This window comes from Salvelinus alpinus, chromosome 1 (genome assembly GCF_045679555.1).
Source record: "Salvelinus alpinus chromosome 1, SLU_Salpinus.1, whole genome shotgun sequence".
Taxonomy (NCBI): domain Eukaryota; kingdom Metazoa; phylum Chordata; class Actinopteri; order Salmoniformes; family Salmonidae; genus Salvelinus; species Salvelinus alpinus.
This window is the reverse complement of record NC_092086.1, coordinates 45591378-45615188: the sequence shown is the minus strand read 5'-3', so window position 1 is coordinate 45615188 and position 23811 is coordinate 45591378. Positions and strand designations below refer to the sequence as shown.

Here is a 23811-nt window from a genome sequence, read left to right as displayed (position 1 = left end):
AGTCATTTAAGAACAAATTGTCATTTAAAATGACGACCTACGACCCGCATTAGGATTTTTATTTTCTCCTTCATGACGATCGGGGCTTGTTAGTTTTGTGATAACTGCACTGTGAATTACATTTTGTATATAAAGATCCCGATGTCTTTTTAACGTTGACACCCCTAATGGCCAGTGGCCCTTTCTGCCACTTTATTGAGCTGGCAAGCTTCAGTCGACTCTGCACTCATCGTAGAAGCAGATAGTTCACTCTCCTCTCTGACTGGTGTAGTTTCATTGGGCGATAGTGTTCAGTATTGCTCTACCACGCAAAGGCAAGATAATTTACAGCCATGTAAAGAGCGCCCTCTTCAGAACAAATTTAAATTATTGAGCATTTTTGCAAAAATCTTATTAAATCATTCCTTATAGTCGGCCGATAAAAAGCTTTATAAACATACACATGGTAAGTTCCTCTCAAAAACGTCCCACTTAGTACGTTGAAATAAACAAAGCAACAAGCCTTTTCGATTGAGAAAATATGGAGCACATCGTGAACCAAACCAGCAGCTAGCCACACTCATTCAAACAGCAGAGGACGGATAGAAACCCTGAGCTGGTTCCTACCTTTCTGACAGTGGTTGGAGGTCCATCAGCTAGCCACACTCATTCAAACAGCAGAGGATGGATAGAAACCCTGAGATGGTTCCTACCTTTCTGACAGTGGTTGGAAGTCCATCAGCTAGCCACACTCATTCAAACAGCAGAGGATGGATAGAAACCCTGAGCTGGTTCCTACCTTTCTGACAGTGGTTGGAGGTCCATCAGCTAGCCACACTCATTCAAACAGCAGAGGATGGATAGAAACCCTGAGCTGGTTCCTACCTTTCTGACAGTGGTTGGAGGTCCATCAGCTAGCCACACTCATTCAAACAGCAGAGGACGGACAGAAACCCTGAGACTGTTCCTACCTTTCTGACAGTGGTTGGAGGTCCAGCAGCTAGCCACACTCATTCAAACAGCAGAGGACAGATAGAAACCCTGAGATGGTTCCTACCTTTCTGACAGTGGTTGGAGGTCCAGCAGCGACAGTTGAAGTTGTTGTTGAAGTTGGTCCTGATGCATTGACGGCTTTCCTCCATGATGCCTGGACACACGTCTCCACACTCCTTACTCTGTTTATTCCCCGCTATGAAGTTATTCAACTCAGCATCCATGATCACAGACCAGTCAATAGAGTCCAGATAGCAGAGCTCGGGGTTCTTCTCGATCCGGATGGCTCCTCTAGTGATGTTCTGGAGGCTGTAGAGGCCAATGTCCTTCAGAGAAGTCATCTCAAAGATCACCAGGGCGTAATTATAAAAGAGATTTCGTCCTCGGATCACCGTGAGGTTAGGGAACAGGGTGGACAGGGAGTCCAGGCCCGAGACTCTGAATGAAAATCACATCAAAACGTTGTTTAAAGTGCATTTTTAAAAAGCAGCAACACACTTTACATCAAAACAACATAAAAGAGATCAAAGAAAAACAAGCAGGAATAATCAAAATGATGAATAAAAGGACGATTAAAAAAAGATGGGTATAAAATAATAGTGAAATCAGGTGTGTATCTGGCCCGCTAACCTGAACAGCAGCAGGTAGTCAGTGATCATGGTGAGTTTGGGGAAGGAGAGCGATCGGAACACTTCCTGGTTGAGGTTGTAGTTCTTGTCTCCTATGAGGAGGATCTGGAGGTAACCCTCGACGATCGTACAGTTCTCCAGGCGACGGAACTCACTGATGTCATTACCAATGTCGATGCCGGGACCACAAACTGGAGAGAGAAAAACAATGGAAGAGACTTTAATGTACTTTTCAATTTCATCTAAAGCCCAATAAAGCATTATAGAGAGCTAGAGAAACAGACTTAGACTAACATAATGGTCGCTTTCATGCTATGGGATGAGGGTTTGAAATCATTTCACTATTCTAATAATATCATACATTTATCAGATATCCAGATATTGGAAATACATGTTGTTTTTACATAAGAGAAGGTTACTTAAGGCAAAACATGTAAGGAGGGTGGTTGGTCGGGTTGGACGTATAATGCGAACGTCTAGCAACCCAGAGGTTGCGTGTTCGAATCTCATCACAGACAACTTTAGCAATTTTTCAACTACTTAATGTTAGCTAACCCTTCCCCTAACCTGACTCATAACCAACGTTTGCCAGCAAGCTAGCGTTACTCACCTAGCTAACGCTTGCCACAGCTAATTGTAATTCGTAACTTATCAATTTTATAAATGTCTAACATACTGTACTTTTTGCAAATGTGTAACATAATACGAAATGTAATTCGTTACTTCCACAAATGAATACAAAACGTGACACATTATCCTAAATAGAAACTCGGTTTTACGTCCAGAATAAATGGAAATGTGAGGAGACAGGTTGTCCCTGTAGGTACATTTTCACATCTCATTCAACTAACAATGGTTGTCTAACGCAAACAAGATGAACAGTTGGGAACAAAGAGGAGTTGTGCATTAACGTAGCAAATACATATATATACACACAGTATTCATTTATCAATTAAGTTAGCTAGTAGTTACCTGGAAAACGTTTTTTTTAAAACACTTACTTTCTCCATTTGCGGGCCGAAGGCAGATCGCGGAGACACACAGCAGCAGACCACAGAACAAGGTCAAATTCTCCCTTTCTGTGCCACACTTCATTCCGGGAAAATAAACTTCCTCACAGCGTCAGAAACAAAAACGGGAATGACCCAATTACTGAATGGTCCCAATATGGTCCCGTCTCAGCTCACAAAAAGGCCAAGAACGTGGACCGAAGTGACCAGAAAAAACGTATCTCCCTGACTAGTATTCCTAAACGTTGACTAGTTAGTAGGTTGGGAAGCCAGAGACGAGCTAGCCGATGCTAACTCCTGACTAGTATTCCTAAACGTTGACTAGTTAGTAGGTTGGGAAGCCAGAGACGAGCTAGCCGATGCTAACTCCTGACTAGTATTCCTAAACGTTGACTAGTTAGTAGGTTGGGAAGCCAGAGACGAGCTAGCCGATGCTAACTCCTGACTAGTATTCCTAAACGTTGACTAGTTAGTAGGTTGGGAAGCCAGAGACGAGCTAGCCGATGCTAACTCCTGACTAGTATTCCTAAACGTTGACTAGTTAGTAGGTTGGGAAGCCAGAGACGAGCTAGCCGATGCTAACTCCTGACTAGTATTCCTAAACGTTGACTAGTTAGTAGGTTGGGAAGCCAGAGACGAGCTAGCCGATGCTAACTCCTGACTAGTATTCCTAAACGTTGACTAGTTAGTAGGTTGGGAAGCCAGAGACGAGCTAGCCGATGCTAACTCCTGACTAGTATTCCTAAACGTTGACTAGTTAGTAGGTTGGGAAGCCAGAGACGAGCTAGCCGATGCTAACTCCTGACTAGTATTCCTAAACGTTGACTAGTTAGTAGGTTGGGAAGCCAGAGACGAGCTAGCCGATGCTAACTCCTGACTAGTATTCCTAAACGTTGACTAGTTAGTAGGTTGGGAAGCCAGAGACGAGCTAGCCGATGCTAACTCCTGACTAGTATTCCTAAACGTTGACTAGTTAGTAGGTTGGGAAGCCAGAGACGAGCTAGCCGATGCTAACTCCTGACTAGTATTCCTAAACGTTGACTAGTTAGTAGGTTGGGAAGCCAGAGACGAACTAGCCGATGCTAACTCCTGACTAGCAGACGAACGGTCGCCTTGTGTTGTGGAATGTCTTGCGTCCACTGCGGTGTGTTTTAATCCAGCAGGGAAACAAGGAGCTTTAGTCTTCGGCCGCTATCATATAATTATCACAATCACTCAACGTGTGGTTAATACAGCCAACCACCCAGTGATGTATGAAATGTTATAGAAAAACATGCGTCAGGAATGTCTAGCAGTTGACAATCCGCATCTTCCGACTCCATTTCTTAAAAACCAAATGCCACTTTGCTCGCTTGACTGCGCTCTTCGCTAGACGAGGGAGAAAATCCTCCAACGTGGACGGGAGAGCAGGCTTGGTTCGGGCTTGACGGCGGTATGCTTTAGCTAGCACATGAATGAAAAAAGCGACCTCACCGAGTGAGACACATAATGTTTGATCCAAAATATCCGCCAGGACGAAAATGGATTGAACAACTGCAGCCCCGTGTCTCCCTCCTCCGTCTTCACCCGCCGCTCATACACTAAGAATTGAATCAATTTTCAGCACGCAGAGACGGGATTATTTCAATATCTTGAATGTTCGTTCAGATTAAGACCCTTGTAGTATATCTGCTTTTAGTAATCAATTTTAAACCGTTTTCTTATCTCTTACAACGTCAGTCAGCGGCGCCGGTTGGGAGATCACGGTTTCGTCCGCTCAGTGGGATGGATTCAGCGCTGTAAACAAGGCTATATGTTTCTTTCAGCCACACACGGTAGACCGCTACGTTCTACTGGGCAGGAAGGAAAACCTGGAGATGATCAGCCACACACCGTAGACCGCTACGTTCTACTGGGCTGGAAGGAAAACCTGGAGATGTTCAGCCACACACCGTAGACCGCTACGTTCTACTGGGCTGGAAGGAAAACCTGGAGATGTTCAGTCACACACCGTAGACCGCTACGTTCTACTAGGCTGGAAGGAAAACCTGGAGATGTTCAGCCACACACCGTAGACCGCTACGTTCTACTGGGCTGGAAGGAAAACCTGGAGATGTTCAGTCACACACCGTAGACCGCTACGTTCTACTGGGCTGGAAGGAAAACCTGGAGATGTTCAGTCACACACCGTAGACCGCTACGTTCTACTAGGCTGGAAGGAAAACCTGGAGATGTTCAGCCACACACCGTAGACCGCTACGTTCTACTGGGCTGGAAGGAAAACCTGGAGATGTTCAGCCACACACCGTAGACCGCTACGTTCTACTGGGCTGGAAGGAAAACCTGGAGATGATCAGCCTCACACCGTAGACCGCTATGTTCTACTAGGCTGGAAGGAAAACCTGGAGATGATCAGCCTCACACCGTAGACCGCTACGTTCTACTGGGCTGGAAGGAAAACCTGGAGACAACCAAGAAGTGGCTTTGTTTTTCCTCTCACAGATGCTCACCAGCTTGAAGTCCTAAAAAACGGAAATGACTTACCTCTGGTTGTTCAGCCATTGCTATGGAGAAAGTTAATTGGGAGATAGGGTTTTGGGATAACACAGGTTTATGAGATATTATACGTTTTCTCTATGAGATAATATCATGCCACTTTATATAATGTTTACATACCCTACATTACTCATCTCATATGTGTATACTGTACTCTATACCATCTACTGCATCTTGCCTATGCCGTTCGGCCATCGCTCACCCATTTATTTATATGTATATATTCTTATTCATTCCTTTACACTTGTGTGTGTGTATAAGGTAGTAGTTGTGGAATTGTTAGGTTAGATTACTTGTTGGTTATTACTGCATGGTCGGAACTAGAAGCACAAATATTTCACTACACTCGCATTAACATCTGCTAACCATGTGTATGTGACAAATAACATTTGATTTAATTTGATTAGCACAACCTTTATGAATTAAGAAGACTTTTTGTGCTTTTTTTATGACATAAATGCTTAAAAATGAACAAAAAGTGAATTCTCATTGAACAAAACATATAAGATCTCCTGTGCTTAAGTTTACCACAGATCTTATTGTCAGCTTTTATCCAACATCCCTACAAAAACGAACCATGGTGGAGTTAGTGCCTACAAAAAGATGCCATGACTGTTTCTCTCTGTGCTCAGCACCGTACTGTTATGATAAAGACAATGGTGTAATGAGAAGAAATATTAACATTCTAACAAAGCTACATATTGATTTAGAACTGGGCGACGTGGACAAAAATCCATATAGCCATAAATTGCCTGAATTGGTGCGATAAGGATAAATAGAACAATAACTTCAGAACATTCATCTGCACCCCAGTTTTTCCCCCAGTTATCTTTTAAACTAGTACTACTAGTTCGATGGTTGTAACAATCAATTGTTCCATTAATAATCATCCATATTAGCAAACTTATTTAATTTCAAATGTCACATTTCTCTAGTAGCCTAGAAGCTACTTATCATAATGAACGATATCAGCAAAATGCCTGCGATAAGTGATCGGTATGGTTGGTGTCGATCACTTTCAGCTGCATTCCACATTTTTCCAACACGGTAGTTAGTAACCATTCAGTCACACATTCAGTCCTTGGGTTGTCTTGCCCATCCAAGGACTGAATTGGATCCTTAGTATTGACAGTGGCACGGCCTAGAGATGAGCATGAGTAATGGAGTACTCAGACGGACGCCAGAACTCACTCTTTCACCAGACTAGAGATCTTTTTTTTTTTTTTTAGACTGGTAAACTATTTTGTGGAATGTGGTTTGTGGCTGCCTGAACAGGCAAGTTACATTTAGTCTGGAATTGTTTAATTAGCTTTGACTCTAGTGTTCCATTAGTACGTGTGCATTTGCAGGGAACAAGGAAAAATAAACCCAGGCCAAGCATTAGTTCTTCTCCCTAAATTCATTTTCTCCTCCTCGTCTCGCTCACTGCGTTCAAACCGCTCCCTCTACACAGTGTTGTTAATGCCCACACAAGCTCCTGCCGACAGAAATAAAAGCCTATGAAAACACGTCTATAAAAGTGTATCTGACAGGATAAACAAGCTACATTCCTTGCCAAATGACGACAGTTTCAGCACATATAAAAAAAAAAATGGACTGGTTGATTGAAGTAAGGAAATATGTGTTCCATCAACAAGCTGCAGTTTTGGAATAATTGCGTCCCATCTATTTTTCCGCCTAGGCTACTATGTGAACTGCTAGTAACATTTAGAACAGGCTAGCCTAGGCTACTATGTGAACTGCTAGTAACATTTAGAACAGGCTAGCCTAGGCTACTATGTGAACTGCTAGTAACATTTAGAACAGGCTAGCCTAGGCTACTATGTGAACTGCTAGTAACATTTAGAACAGGCTAGCCTAGGCTACTATGTGAACTGCTAGTAACATTTAGAACAGGCTAGCCTAGGCCACTATGTGAACTGCTAGTAACATTTAGAACAGGCTAGCCTAGGCTACTATGTGAACTGCTAGTAACATTTAGAACAGGCTAGCCTAGGCTACTATGTGAACTGCTAGTAACATTTAGAACAGGCTAGCCTAGGCTACTATGTGAACTGCTAGTAACATTTAGAACAGGCTAGCCTAGGCTACTATGTGAACTGCTAGTAACATTTAGAACAGGCTAGCCTAGGCTACTATGTGAACTGCTAGTAACATTTAGAACAGGCTAGCCTAGGCTACTATGTGAACTGCTAGTAACATTTAGAACAGGCTAGCCTAGGCTACTATGTGAACTGCTAGTAACATTTAGAACAGGCTAGCCTAGGCTACTATGTGAACTGCTAGTAACATTTAGAACAGGCTAGCCTAGGCTACTATGTGAACTGCTAGTAACATTTAGAACAGGCTAGCCTAGGCTACTATGTGAACTGCTAGTAACATTTAGAACAGGCTAGCCTAGGCTACTATGTGAACTGCTAGTAACATTTAGAACAGGCTAGCCTAGGCTACTATGTGAACTGCTAGTAACATTTAGAACAGGCTAGCCTAGGCTACTATGTGAACTGCTAGTAACATTTAGAACTGGCTAGCCTAGACTACTATGTGAACTGCTAGTAACATTTAGAACAGGCTAGCCTAGGCTACTATGTGAACTGCTAGTAACATTTAGAACAGGCTAGCCTAGGCTACTATGTGAACTGCTAGTAACATTTAGAACAGGCTAGCCTAGGCTACTATGTGAACTGCTAGTAACATTTAGAACAGGCTAGCCTAGGCTACTATGTGACCTGCTAGTAACATTTAGAACAGGCTAGCCTAGGCTACTATGTGAACTGCTAGTAACATTTAGAACAGGCTAGCCTAGGCTACTATGTGAACTGCTAGTAACATTTAGAACAGGCTAGCCTAGGCTACTATGTGAACTGCTAGTAACATTTAGAACAGGCTAGCCTAGGCTACTATGTGAACTGCTAGTAACATTTAGAACAGGCTAGCCTAGGCTACTATGTGAACTGCTAGTAACATTTAGAACAGGCTAGCCTAGGCTACTATGTGAACTGCTAGTAACATTTAGAACTGGCTAGCCTAGGCTACTATGTGAACTGCTAGTAACATTTAGAACAGGCTAGCCTAGGCTACTATGTGAACTGCTAGTAACATTTAGAACAGGCTAGCCTAGGCTACTATGTGAACTGCTAGTAACATTTAGAACAGGCTAGCCTAGGCTACTATGTGAACTGCTAGTAACATTTAGAACAGGCTAGCCTAGGCTACTATGTGAACTGCTAGTAACATTTAGAACAGGCTAGCCTAGGCTACTATGTGAACTGCTAGTAACATTTAGAACAGGCTAGCCTAGGCTACTATGTGACCTGCTAGTAACATTTAGAACAGGCTAGCCTAGGCTATTATGTGAACTGCTAGTAACATTTAGAACAGGCTAGCCTAGGCTACTATGTGAACTGCTAGTAACATTTAGAACAGGCTAGCCTAGGCTACTATGTGAACTGCTAGTAACATTTAGAACAGGCTAGCCTAGGCTACTATGTGACCTGCTAGTAACATTTAGAACAGGCTAGCCTAGGCTACTATGTGAACTGCTAGTAACATTTAGAACAGGCTAGCCTAGGCTACTATGTGAACTGCTAGTAACATTTAGAACAGGCTAGCCTAGGCTACTATGTGAACTGCTAGTAACATTTATAACAGGCTAGCCTAGGCTACTATGTGAACTGCTAGTAACATTTAGAACAGGCTAGCCTAGGCTATAACCCCCCTAAACATAGACAGGTTCCACACTGAAAATATGACAAAACATTAGATGAAGAGAGAGCATATTTCCATCAGAATCATGAAGCCGAGGCCGACTCACCAGACAGATGTCCTGGCCATCATTCATCACCATGCAGGGTTCAATGTGGAATTGTTCATACATTTAGACAATTCAGAAAAACAGTCCGAATAAACTAAATTGAACGTCTCGAAAAGAAGACAGATTTTGGTTAGTTTGAGATTCTTCAAAGGATCCACCCTTTGCCTTGATGACAGCTTTGCATTCTCTCAACCAGCTTCATGAGGTAGTCACCTGGAATGCATTTCAATTTAAAAGAAAATATATGTGGAATTTATTTTCCTCTTAATGCGTTTGAGCCAATCAGTTGTGTTGTGACAAGGTAAGGTTGGTAAACAGAAGATAGCCCTATTTGGTAAAAGACCAAGTACATATTATGGCAAGAACAGCTCAAATAAGCAAAGAGAAACGACAGTCCATCATTACTTTAAGACATGAAGGTCAGTCAATCCAGGAACATTTCAAGAATGTTGAACATTTCTTCAAGTGCAATTGCAAAAACCCTCAAGCGCTATTATGAAACTGGCTCTCATGAGGACCGCCACAGGAAAGGAGTTAAGTCATTAGAGTTAAGTGCACCTCAGATTGCAGTCCAAATAAATGCTTCACAGAGTTCAAGTAACAGACACATCTCAACATCAACTGTTCAGAGGAGACTGCGTGAATCAGGCCTTGATGGTGACACGGTCTGTGATTTATTTAGAATTCAAGGGACACTTAACCAGCATGGCTACCACAGCATTCTGCAGCGATACGCCATCCCATCTGCTTTGCGCTTAGTGGGACCATCATTTGTTTTTCAACAGGACAATGACCCAACACACCTCCAGGATGTGTGAGGGCTATATGACCAAGAAGGAGAGTGATGGAGTGCTGCATCAGATGACTTGGCCTCCACAATCACCCGACCTCAACCCAATTGAGATGATTTGGGATGAGATGGACCGCAGAGTGAAGGAAAAGCAGCCAACAAGTGCTCAGCATATGTGGGAACTCCTTCAAGACCATTGGAAAATTATTCCAGGTGAAGCTGGTTGAGAGAATGCCAAGAGTGTGCAAAGCTGTCATCAAGGCAAAGGGTGGCTACTTTGAAGAAGATTTGTTTAACACTTTTTTGGTTACTACATGATTCCATATGTGTTATTTCATAGTGTTGATGTCTTCAATATTATTCTACAATGTAGAAAATAGTAAAAATAAAGAAAAACCCTTGAATGAGTAGGTGTGTCCAAACTTTTGACTGGTGCTGTTTATGGGAGGATTTGTTGTCTGTGATGGTTATGATAAATTACACATTGTTGTCTGTGATGGTTATGATAAATTAGGCGTTGTTGTCTGTGATGGTTATGATAAATTAGGCATTGTTGTCTGTGATGGTTATGGTAAATTAGGCATTGTTGTCTGTGACGGTTATGATAAATTAAACATTGTTGTCTGTGACGGTTATGATAAATTAAACATTGTTGTCTGTGATGGTTATGATAAATTAGGCATTGTTGTCTGTGATGGTTATGATAAATTAGGCATTGTTGTCTGTGATGGTTATGATAAATTAGGTGTTGTTGTCTGTGATGGTTATGATAAATTAGGTGTTGTTGTCTGTGATGGTTATGGTAAATTAGGTGTTGTTGTCTGTGATGGTTATGATAAATTAGGCGTTGTTGTCTGTGATGGTTATGATAAATTAAACATTGTTGTCTGTGATGGTTATGATAAATTAGGCATTGTTGTCTGTGATGGTTATGATAAATTAGGCATTGTTGTCTGTGATGGTTATGATAAATTAGGCATTGTTGTCTGTGATGGTTATGATAAATTAGACATTGTTGTCTGTGATGGTTATGATAAATTAGGCATTGTTGTCTGTGATGGTTATGATAAATTAGGCATTGTTGTCTGTGATGGTTATGATAAATTAGGCATTGTTGTCTGTGATGGTTATGGTAAATTAAACATTGTTGTCTGTGATGGTTATGATAAATTAGATGTTGTTGTCTGTGATGGTTATGATAAATTAGGCATTGTTGTCTGTGATGGTTATGGTAAATTAGGCGTTGTTGTGCGCTGTTGCCATGTAGATAAATGCGGCCATATTTGTTTCATCGCAGGCCTTTTTGTATTTGTGTTTTAGTTTTCCCATCCGAGTACTGGAACTGTCAAAACATTTAAACCGCCCATCCTTAGCATGGACATCCACAGAGACTTCTAACAGAAATCAATGATGGACGCTAGAAACTGCAACCAGAAACTGCAACCAGAATACAACCAGAATACAACCAGAAACGGAGAGGTAAATTGACCCCAAACCAGACTAATAAATGATAACAACCTCTATTTCTAAATCTATATTTGTGTGCATTTCTGAATCCAACTCCTTTATTTCCAGTCTTATCAGAGTGTATAGCCTGATCCTTTCCGTGGGTTCTGATAGAGACTGGGTTTAAGGATGGGTTCAGCCTGATCCTTTCCGTGGGTTCTGTGGGTTCTGATAGAGACTGGGTTTAAGGATGGGTCCAGCCTGATCCTTTCCGTGGGTTCTGATAGAGACTGGGTTTAAGGATGGTCCAGCCTGATCCTTTCCGTGGGTTCTGATAGAGACTGGGTTTAAGGATGGTCCAGCCTGATCCTTTCTGTGGGTTCTGATAGAGACTGGGTTTAAGGATGGGTCCAGCCTGATCCCTTCTGTGGGTTCTGATAGAGACTGGGTTTAAGGATGGGTCCAGCCTGATCCTTTCCGTGGGTTCTGATAGAGACTGGGTTTAAGGATGGGTCCAGCTTGATCCCTTCCGTGGGTTCTGATAGACTGGGTTTAAGGATGGGTCCAGCCTGATCCTTTCCGTGGGTTCTGATAGAGACTGGGTTTAAGGATGGGTCCAGCCTGATCCTTTCCGTGGGTTCTGATAGAGACTGGGTTTAAGGATGGGTCCAGCCTGATCCTTTCCGTGGGTTCTGATAGAGACTGGGTTTAAGGATGGGTCCAGCCTGATCCTTTCCTTGGGTTCTGATCGACTGGGTTTAAGGATGGGTCCAGCCTGATCCTTTCCGTGGGTTCTGATAGAGACTGGGTTTAAGGATGGGTCCAGCCTGATCCTTTCCGTGGGTTCTGATAGAGACTGGGTTTAAGGATGGGTCCAGCCTGATCCCTTCCGTGGGTTCTGATAGAGACTGAGTTTAAGGATGGGTCCAGCCTGATCCCTTCCGTGGGTTCTGATAGAGACTGGGTTTAAGGATGGGTCCAGCCTGATCCTTTCCATGGGTTCTGATAGAGGCTGGGTTTAAGGATGGGTCCAGCCTGATCCCTTCCGTGGGTTCTGATAGAGACTGAGTTTAAGGATGGGTCCAGCCTGATCCCTTCCGTGGGTTCTGATAGAGACTGAGTTTAAGGATGGGTCCAGCCTGATCCTTTCCGTGGGTTCTGATAGAGACTGGGTTTAAGGATGGTCCAGCCTGATCCTTTCCATGGGTTCTGATAGAGACTGGGTTTAAGGATGGGTCCAGCCTGATCCTTTCCGTGGGTTCTGATAGAGACTGGGTGGGTCCAGGACTCTTCACTAGCCGTGTCCTAGCTTCATCCTGTCAGATATACACATCAGCATCACTGTGAATATTGGCCTACAGTTGTTTGGTAGTTCTTTATACCAGAACAATGTTGCTGCAATGATCCCAAGGTTATAATCAAATGGCTACCCAGACTATTTGCATTTCCCCCCCACCCCTTTTTTACACCGCTGCTACTCTCTGTTGTTATCATCGTTGCATAGTCACTTTAATAACTCTACCTACATGTACATATTACCTCAACTAACCGGTGCCCCCGCACATTGACTCTGTACAGGTACCACCTGTATATGTATTCTCCACATTGACTCTGTACCGGTACCCCCTGTATATAGCCTCCACATTGACTCTGTACCGGTACCCCCTGTATATAGCCTCCACATTGACTCTGTACCGGTACCCCCTGTATATAGCCTCCACATTGACTCGGTACCGGTACCCCCTGTATATAGCCTCCACATTGACTCTGTACCGGTACCCCCTGTATATAGCCTCCACATTGACTCTGTACCGGTACCCCCTGTATATAGCCTCCACATTGACTCGGTACCGGTACCCCCTGTATATAGCCTCCACATTGACTCTGTACCGGTACCCCCTGTATATAGCCTCCACATTGACTCGGTACCGGTACCCCCTGTATATAGCCTCCACATTGACTCTGTACCGGTACCCCCTGTATATAGCCTCCACATTGACTCTGTACCGGTACCCCCTGTATATAGCCTCCACATTGACTCGGTACCGGTACCCCCTGTATATAGCCTCCACATTGACTCTGTACCGGTACCCCCTGTATATAGCCTCCACATTGACTCGGTACCGGTACCCCCTGTATATAGCCTCCACATTGACTCTGTACCGGTACCCCCTGTATATAGCCTCCACATTGACTCTGTACCGGTACCCCTGTATATAGCCTCCACATTGACTCTGTACCGGTACCCCCTGTATATAGCCTCCACATTGACTCTGTACCGTAATACCCTGTATATAGCCTCCACATTGACTCTGTACCGTAACACCCTGTATATAGCCTCCACATTGACTCTGTACCGGTACCCCCTGTATATAGCCTCCACATTGACTCTGTACCGTAACACCCTGTATATAGCCTCCACATTGACTCTGTACCGTAACACCCTGTATAAAGCCTCCACATTGACTCTGTACCGGTACCCCCTGTATATAGCCTCCACATTGACTCTGTACCGTAACACCCTGTATATAGCCTCCACATTGACTCTGTACCGTAACACCCTGTATATAGCCTCCACATTGACTCTGTACCGGTACCCCCTGTATATAGCCTCTACATTGACTCGGTACCGGTATCCCCTGTATATAGCCTCCACATTGACTCGGTACCGGTACCACCTGTATATAGTCTCGCTATCGTTATTTTACTGCTGCTCTTTAACTACTTGTAACTTTTATTTCTTATTCTTATCCGTATTTTTGAAAACTGCACTGTTGGTTAGTGGCTCGTAAGTAAGCATTTCACTGTAAGGTCAACACCTGTAAGGTCCACACCTGTAAGGTCAACACCTGTAAGGTCCACACCTGTAAGGTCAACACCTGTAAGGTCAACACCTGTAAGGTCCACACCTGTAAGGTCAACACCTGTAAGGTCAACACCTGTAAGGTCCACACCTGTAAGGTCCACACCTGTAAGGTCAACACCTGTAAGGTCAACACCTGGAAGGTCAACACCTGTAAGGTCCACACCTGTAAGGTCAACACCTGTAAGGTCAACACCTGTAAGGTCAACACCTGTAAGGTCCACACCTGTAAGGTCAACACCTGTAAGGTCAACACCTGTAAGGTCCACACCTGTAAGGTCAACACCTGTAAGGTCAACACCTGTAAGGTCCACACCTGTAAGGTCAACACCTGTAAGGTCAACACCTGTAAGGTCAACACCTGGAAGGTCAACACCTGTAAGGTCAACACCTGTAAGGTCCACACCTGTAAGGTCAACACCTGTAAGGTCCACACCTGTAAGGTCAACACCTGTAAGGTCCACACCTGTAAGGTCAACACCTGTAAGGTCCACACCTGTAAGGTCAACACCTGTAAGGTCCACACCTGTAAGGTCAACACCTGGAAGGTCCACACCTGTAAGGTCAACACCTGTTAGGTCCACACCTGTAAGGTCAACACCTGTAAGGTCAACACCTGTAAGGTCAACACCTGTAAGGTCCACACCTGTAAGGTCAACACCTGTAAGGTCAACACCTGTAAGGTCCACACCTGTAAGGTCCACACCTGTAAGGTCAACACCTGTAAGGTCCACACCTGTAAGGTCAACACCTGGAAGGTCCACACCTGTAAGGTCCACACCTGTAAGGTCCACACCTGTAAGGTCAACACCTGTAAGGTCAACACCTGTAAGGTCAACACCTGTAAGGTCAACACCTGTAAGGTCCACACCTGTAAGGTCCACACCTGTAAGGTCCACACCTGGAAGGTCCACACCTGTAAGGTCCACACCTGTAAGGTCCACACCTGGAAGGTCCACACCTGGAAGGTCCACACCTGTAAGGTCAACACCTGTAAGGTCCACACCTGTAAGGTCAACACCTGTAAGGTCAACACCTGTAAGGTCAACACCTGTAAGGTCCACACCTGTAAGGTCAACACCTGTAAGGTCAACACCTGTAAGGTCAACACCTGTAAGGTCAACACCTGTTGTAATCGGCACATGTGACTCTATACAGTTTGATTTGATTTAGTGGTGGTGTTTCTTCAAGTGTATCTAACATCAATGTCGCCACCTAGTGTCCTGAGACTGTACTCACCATGTTGGCTGGCTGCACGGAGTCATGCACCCACTGTGTATAATGTACTTAGAAAACACATAGACACACAGGAACTCATGATGAAAACCTATAGATTGAATATATAGGTATATATATTGCGTGTTTTAGTGTTTTTAATAGCTATATTTTCTCCAAACAAGTCAAATTCTGAAAAATCTGGATTTGATTGTTTGAAGAAACATGCAGTGGAGAACAGGGTCTGTGTTCTCTGATATGCTTGATACATACGGGCCTCGGACCGTTACCAGGAACACGTTGGATTCTCAGTGGTGACAAAGTGACTGATTAGTCAGATGCTTCCATTCTACTTGATGGTTAAGTAGGCTTTACAGTCCTCCTGAAGGTTTAAGACCAACCGGTACAGAACCTTATCCAAACCCAACCCACCTCATTACATTGGGATATATCTTGTTTAATTACCCTGAGATACAGTTAGTGGAAGAGAAGAGGAGAGGAGAGGAGAGGAGAGGAGAAGAGAGGAGAGGAGAGGAGAGGAGAGGAGAGGAGAGGAGAGGAGAGGAGAGGAGAGGAGAGGAGAGGAGAGGAGAGGAGAAGAGAGGAGAGGAGGACAGGGTAAGGGTCTGTTGATGGTCTGTTCTAGAACACTGTGAATGAGGAAGAGAGGAGAGGAGGACAGGGTCAGGGTCTGTTGATGGTCTGTTCTAGAACACTGTGAATGAGGAAGAGAGGAGAGGAGGACAGGGTCAGGGTCAGGGGTCTGTTGATGGTCTGTTCTAGAACACTGTGAAGGAGGAAGAGAGGAGAGGAGGACAGGGTCAGGGTTGATGGTCTGTTGATGGTCTGTTCTAGAACACTGTGAAGGAGGAAGAGAGGAGAGGAGGACAGGGTCAGGCTCTGTTGATGGTCTGTTGATGGTCTGTTCTAGAACACTGTGAAGGAGGAAGAGAGGAGAGGAGGACAGGGTCAGGCTCTGTTGATGGTCTGTTGATGGTCTGTTCTAGAACACTGTGAAGGAGGAAGAGAGGAGAGGAGGACAGGGTCAGGGTCTGTTGATGGTCTGTTCTAGAACACTGTGAAGGAGGAAGAGAGGAGAGGAGGACAGGGTCTGTTGATGGTCTGTTGGTGGTCTGTTCTAGAACACTGTGAAGGAGGAAGCCAGTCAGATGGAACCCAGCCTGCTTCCCAAGTGCCACCCTATTCCCTACATAGTGCACTACCAGGGGGCAGTGGTCCAACGTAGTGCAGCACAGAGAGAATGGGCTTCCATTAGGGGCACAGTGCCAGTGGACTGTAGAAGAGTCCCTGACAGTTGGAATTACCCTCATCAATGTAACTCTCTTTCATCAGCCCAGAGAGAGAGGAACACAAAGACCTGAACATTACCTCAACTCTGGCAAGCACAGCTCCCCTCACATTCCTACAATCACCACAGAAACAAACAAACATTAAGGGTGTATCCCAAACAGCACCCCCCAGGGCCCACAGGGCTCCGGTCAAAAGGAGTGCACTATAAAGGGTACAAGTTTCCATTGGAACACACCCTAAAATACTCCAACTGACTATCAGTGAGACAGTGACCACCCAAGACTTCCCAGTACAGTGTGTCACCAACAATCCTTCAACAGAGTACAATCTGTACCCGCATGAGGCACAAAAGCATTGGTACATGTTTGGGAACTTTTTAAATGAATGATATATAGCCATTGATTCTTGAAGAATAGAACGTACTAATGCCTCATGAGTTTAATTCATCTGTTGTTCACCATCAGAACCTTAAAATAGAAGCTTGTTTCAGTGGATATGTTTGGCTGTTTTCACTGCGTAACATGTACAAGTTGTCCCGTCTATGTTTAGATGAGCTGACTGTTAAATGCTCCCCTTCCTGTAAGCTGTTTTGTTGTTGTTTGAACTGCAGGTTTCTTCAGCTGACTATCAGAGAGACAGTGACCACCCACTAACCAGCATAGTGAGTCACTACCCGTCTGTCCCGGCATGACCCCCTCTGTCCACTGACTATCAGAGAGACAGTGACCACCCACTAACCATCATAGTGAGTCACTACCCGTCTGTCCCGGCATGACCCTCTCTGTCCACTGACTATCAGAGAGACAGTGACCACCCACTAACCAGCATAGTGAGTCACTACCCGTCTGTCCCGGCATGACCCCCTCTGTCCACTGACTATCAGAGAGACAGTGACCACCCACTAACCAGCATAGTGAGTCACTACCCGTCTGTCCCGGCCTGACCCCCTCTGTCCACTGACTATCAGAGAGACAGTGACCACCCACTAACCAGCATAGTGAGTCACTACCCGTCTGTCCCGGCCTGACCCCCTCTGTCCACTGACTATCAGAGAGACAGTGACCACCCACTAACCAGCATAGTGAGTCACTACCCGTCTGTCCCGGCATGACCCCCTCTGTCCACTGAATGTTGTGCCTGTCAACTTGCATTTGTTAAATCCTCATAAAGCGTGTCCATAAAGGCAGCCGGATGGCCAGGCCCACCCACCTTGACCGTCTCTGATGCTCTCCTTCTCCTGGGCCACTCATGTTGAAGTAATCCTATTTACGTTCCAAATGGCACCCTATTCCCTATATAGTGCACTACTTTTGACCAGAGTCTATAGGGCACCCTATTCCCTATATAGTGCACGACTTTTAACCAGAGTCTATAGGGCTATCTAGGGAATAGGATGCCGTTTGGAATGCATCCCCTGTTTACTACCACAAGGTCACACATGGTAATGAGCATCTGTTTGTTGTTAACTATGTGCTCATACAGGAGGAAGTAACGGATGATGATGTGTAAAAGGGGCTGTGGCTTCTAAAGCACTAATGATGGACTCTAAATGTTGAAAACAGGAAGGACTGGGGCTTCTAAAGCGCTAATGATGGACTCTAAATGTTGAAAACAGGAAGGGCTGGGGCTTCTAAAGCGCTAATGATGGACTCTAAATGTTGAAAACAGGAAGGGCTGGGGCTTCTAAAGCGCTAATGATGGACTCTAAATGTTGAAAACAGGAAGGACTGGGGCTTCTAAAGCGCTAATGATGGACTCTAAATGTTGAAAACAGGAAGGGCTGGGGCTTCTAAAGCGCTAATGATGGACTCTAAATGTTGAAAACAGGAAGGGCTGGGGCTTCTAAAGCGCTAATGATGGACTCTAAATGTTGAAAACAGGAAGGACTGGGGCTTCTAAAGCGCTAATGATGGACTCTAAATGTTGAAAACAGGAAGGGCTGTGGCTTCTAAAGCGCTAATGATAGACTCTAAATGTTGAAAACAGGAAGGGCTGGGGCTTCTAAAGCGCTAATGATGGACTCTAAATGTTGAAAACAGGAAGGGCTGGGGCTTCTAAAGCGCTAATGATGGACTCTAAATGTTGAAAACAGGAAGGGCTGGGGCTTCTAAAGCGCTAATGATGGACTCTAAATGTTGAAAACAGGAAGGGCTGGGGCTTCTAAAGCGCTAATGATGGACTCTAAATGTTGAAAACAGGAAGGGCTGGGGCTTCTAAAGCGCTAATGATGGACTCTAAATGTTGAAAACAGGAAGGGCTGTGGCTTCTAAAGCGCTAATGATAGAGTCTAAATGTTGAAAACAGGAAGGGCTGGGGTTTCTAAAGTGCTAATGATGGACTCTAAATGTTGAAAACAGGAAGGGCTGGGGCTTCTAAAGCGCTAATGATGGACTCTAAATGTTGAAAACAGGAAGGGCTGGGGCTTCTAAAGCGCTAATGATAGACTCTAAATGTTGAAAACAGGAAGGGCTGGGGCTTCTAAAGCGCTAATGATGTACTCTAAATGTTGAAAACAGGAAGGGCTGGGGATTCTAAAGCGCTAATGATGGACTCTAAATGTTGAAAACAGGAAGGGCTGGGGCTTCTAAAGCGCTAATGATGGACTCTAAATGTTGAAAACAGGAAGGGCTGGGGCTTCTAAAGCACTAATGATGGACTCTAAATGTTGAAAACAGGAAGGGCTGGGGCTTCTAAAGCGCTAATGATGGACTCTAAATGTTGAAAACAGGAAGGGCTGGGGCTTCTAAAGCGCTAATGATAGACTCTAAATGTTGAAAACAGGAAGGGCTGGGGATTCTAAAGCGCTAATGATGGACTATAAATGTTGAAAACAGGAAGGGCTGGGGCTTCTAAAGCGCTAATGATGGACTCTAAATGTTGAAAACAGGAAGGGCTGGGGCTTCTAAAGCGCTAATGATGGACTCTAAATGTTGAAAACAGGAAGGGCTGGGGCTTCTAAAGAGCTAATGATGGACTCTAAATGTTGAAAACAGGAAGGGCTGGGGCTTCTAAAGCGCTAATGATGGACTCTAAATGTTGAAAACAGGAAGGGCTGGGGTTTCTAAAGCGCTAATGATGGAGTCTAAATGTTGAAAACAGGAAGGGCTGGGGCTTCTAAAGCGCTAATGATGGACTCTAAATGTTGAAAACAGGAAGGGCTGGGGCTTCTAAAGCGCTAATGATGGACTCTAAATGTTGAAAACAGGAAGGGCTGTGGCTTCTAAAGCGCTAATGATGGACTCTAAATGTTGAAAACAGGAAGGGCTGGGGCTTCTAAAGCACTAATGATGGACTCTAAATGTTGAAAACAGGAAGGGCTGGGGCTTCTAAAGCGCTAATGATAGACTCTAAATGTTGAAAACAGGAAGGGCTGGGGCTTCTAAAGCACTAATGGGGGCGGCAGGGTAGCCTAGTGGTTAGAGCGTTGGACTAGTAACCGAAAGGTTGCAAGTTCAAATCCCCGAGCTGACAAGGTACAAATCTGTCGTTCTGCCCCTGAACAGGCAGTTAACCCACTGTTCCTAGGCTGTCATTGAAAATAAGAATTTGTTCTTAACTGACTTGCCTAGTTAAATAAAGGTAAAATAAAATAAAAATGATGGACTCTAAATGTTGAAAACAGGAAGGGCTGGGGCTTCTAAAGCGCTAATGATGGACTCTAAATGTTGAAAACAGGAAGGGCTGGGGCTTCTAAAGCGCTATTGATGGACTCTAAATGTTGAAACAGGAAGGGCTGGGGCTTCTAAAGCGCTAATGATGGACTCTAAATGTTGAAACAGGAAGGGCTGGGGCTTCTAAAGCGCTAATGATGGACTCTAAATGTTGAAAACAGGAAGGGCTGGGGCTTCTAAAGCGCTATTGATGGACTCTAAATGTTGAAACAGGAAGGGCTGGGGCTTCTAAAGCGCTAATGATGGACTCTAAATGTTGAAACAGGAAGGGCTGGGGCTTCTAAAGCACTAATGATGGACTCTAAATGTTGAAAACAGGAAGGGCTGGGGCTTCTAAAGCGCTAATGTTGGACTCTAAATGTTGAAAACAGGAAGGGCTGGGGCTTCTAAAGTGTTAATGATGAAATCTAAATGTTGAAAACAGGAAGGGCTGGGGCTTCTAAAGCACTAATGATGGACTCTAAATGTTGAAAACAGGAAGGGCTGGGGCTTCTAAAGCGCTAATGATGGACTCTAAATGTTGAAAACAGGAAGGGCTGGGGCTTCTAAAGTGCTAATGATGAAATCTAAATGTTGAAAACAGGAAGGGATGGGGCTTCTAAAGCGCTAATGAAGGACTTTAAATGTTGAAAACAGGAAGGGCTGGGGCTTCTAAAGCGCTAATGATGGACTCTAAATGTTGAAAACAGGAAGGGCTGGGGCTTCTAAAGCGCTAATGATAGACTCTAAATGTTGAAAACAGGAAGGGCTGTGGCTTCTAAAGCGCTAATGATAGACTCTAAATGTTGAAAACAGGAAGGGCTGGGGTTTCTAAAGCGCTAATGATAGAGTCTAAATGTTGAAAACAGGTAGGGCTGGGGCTTCTAAAGCGCTAATGATGGACTCTAAATGTTGAAAACAGGAAGGGCTGGGGCTTCTAAAGCGCTAATGATGGACTCTAAATGTTGAAAACAGGAAGGGCTGGGGCTTCTAAAGCGCTAATGATGGACTCTAAATGTTGAAAACAGGAAGGGCTGGGGCTTCTAAAGCGCTAATGATGGACTCTAAATGTTGAAAACAGGAAGGGCTGTGGCTTCTAAAGCGCTAATGATGGACTCTAAATGTTGAAAACAGGAAGGGCTGGGGCTTCTAAAGCACTAATGATGGACTCTAAATGTTGAAAACAGGAAGGGCTGGGGCTTCTAAAGCGCTAATGATAGACTCTAAATGTTGAAAACAGGAAGGGCTGGGACTTCTAAAGCACTAATGATGGACTCTAAATGTTGAAAACAGGAAGGGCTGGGGCTTCTAAAGCGCTAATGATGGACTCTAAATGTTGAAAACAGGAAGGGCTGGGGCTTCTAAAGCGCTATTGATGGACTCTAAATGTTGAAACAGGAAGGGCTGGGGCTTCTAAAGCGCTAATGATGGACTCTAAATGTTGAAAACAGGAAGGGCTGGGGCTTCTAAAGCGCTATTGATGGACTCTAAATGTTGAAACAGGAAGGGCTGGGGCTTCTAAAGCGCTAATGATGGACTCTAAATGTTGAAACAGGAAGGGCTGGGGCTTCTAAAGCACTAATGATGGACTCTAAATGTTGAAAACAGGAAGGGCTGGGGCTTCTAAAGCGCTAATGTTGGACTCTAAATGTTGAAAACAGGAAGGGCTGGGGCTTCTAAAGCGCTAATGATGGACTCTAAATGTTGAAAACAGGAAGGGCTGGGGCTTCTAAAGTGTTAATGATGAAATCTAAATGTTGAAAACAGGAAGGGCTGGGGCTTCTAAAGCACTAATGATGGACTCTAAATGTTGAAAACAGGAAGGGCTGGGGCTTCTAAAGCGCTAATGATGGACTCTAAATGTTGAAAACAGGAAGGGCTGGGGCTTCTAAAGTGCTAATGATGAAATCTAAATGTTGAAAACAGGAAGGGATGGGGCTTCTAAAGCGCTAATGAAGGACTTTAAATGTTGAAAACAGGAAGGGCTGGGGCTTCTAAAGCGCTAATGATGGACTCTAAATGTTGAAAACAGGAAGGGCTGGGGCTTCTAAAGCGCTAATGATGGACTCTAAATGTTGAAAACAGGAAGGGCTGTGGCTTCTAAAGCGCTAATGATAGACTCTAAATGTTGAAAACAGGAAGGGCTGGGGTTTCTAAAGCGCTAATGATGGAGTCTAAATGTTGAAAACAGGAAGGGCTGGGGCTTCTAAAGCGCTAATGATGGACTATAAATGTTGAAAACAGGAAGGGCTGGGGCTTCTAAAGCGCTAATGATGGACTCTAAATGTTGAAAACAGGAAGGGCTGGGGCTTCTAAAGCGCTAATGATGGACTCTAAATGTTGAAAACAGGAAGGGCTGGGGCTTCTAAAGCGCTAATGATGGACTCTAAATGTTGAAAACAGGAAGGGCTGGGGCTTCTAAAGCGCTAATGATGGACTCTAAATGTTGAAAACAGGAAGGGCTGTGGCTTCTAAAGCGCTAATGATAGACTCTAAATGTTGAAAACAGGAAGGGCTGGGGCTTCTAAAGCGCTAATGATGGACTCTAAATGTTGAAAACAGGAAGGGCTGTGGCTTCTAAAGCGCTAATGATGGACTCTAAATGTTGAAACAGGAAGGGCTGGGGCTTCTAAAGCACTAATGATGGACTCTAAATGTTGAAAACAGGAAGGGCTGGGGCTTCTAAAGCGCTAATGATGGACTCTAAATGTTGAAACAGGAAGGGCTGGGGCTTCTAAAGCACTAATGATGGACTCTAAATGTTGAAAACAGGAAGGGCTGTGGATTCTAAAGCGCTAATGATAGACTCTAAATGTTGAAAACAGGAAGGGCTGGGGCTTCTAAAGCGCTAATGATGGACTCTAAATGTTGAAAACAGGAAGGGCTGGGGCTTCTAAAGCGCTAATGATGGACTCTAAATGTTGAAAACAGGAAGGGCTGTGGCTTCTAAAGCGCTAATGATGGACTCTAAATGTTGAAAACAGGAAGGGCTGGGGCTTCTAAAGCGCTAATGATGGACTATAAATGTTGAAAACAGGAAGGGCTGGGGCTTCTAAAGCGCTAATGATAGACTCTAAATGTTGAAAACAGGAAGGGCTGTGGCTTCTAAAGCGCTAATGATGGACTCTAAATGTTGAAAACAGGAAGGGCTGGGGCTTCTAAAGCGCTAATGATGGACTCTAAATGTTGAAAACAGGAAGGGCTGGGGCTTCTAAAGCGCTAATGATGGACTCTAAATGTTGAAAACAGGAAGGGCTGGGGCTTCTAAAGCGCTAATGATGGACTCTAAATGTTGAAAACAGGAAGGGCTGGGGCTTCTAAAGCGCTAATGATGGACTCTAAATGTTGAAAACAGGAAGGGCTGGGGCTTCTAAAGCGCTAATGATGGACTATAAATGTTGAAAACAGGAAGGGCTGGGGCTTCTAAAGCGCTAATGATGGACTCTAAATGTTGAAAACAGGAAGGGCTGGGGCTTCTAAAGCACTAATGATGGACTCTAAATGTTGAAAACAGGAAGGGCTGGGGCTTCTAAAGCACTAATGATAGACTCTAAATGTTGAAAACAGGAAGGGCTG

The 23811-nt window shown here is 44.4% G+C and overlaps 1 protein-coding gene across 1 annotated transcript; it reads right to left on the bottom strand.

Moving 5' to 3' along the window:
• Positions 1 to 989: 989 nt before the first annotated feature.
• On the bottom strand, positions 990 to 2831 carry LOC139561692 (insulin-like growth factor 1 receptor). Its single transcript, XM_071378984.1, has 3 exons — positions 2603 to 2831; positions 1603 to 1792; positions 990 to 1410 (listed from the first exon to the last, which is right to left on the bottom strand). Exons 1-3 carry the CDS (start codon positions 2694 to 2696, stop codon positions 990 to 992), a joined length of 705 nt encoding a protein of 234 aa, XP_071235085.1. The 5' UTR covers positions 2697 to 2831.
• Between the last annotated feature and the right edge of the window lie 20980 nt (positions 2832 to 23811).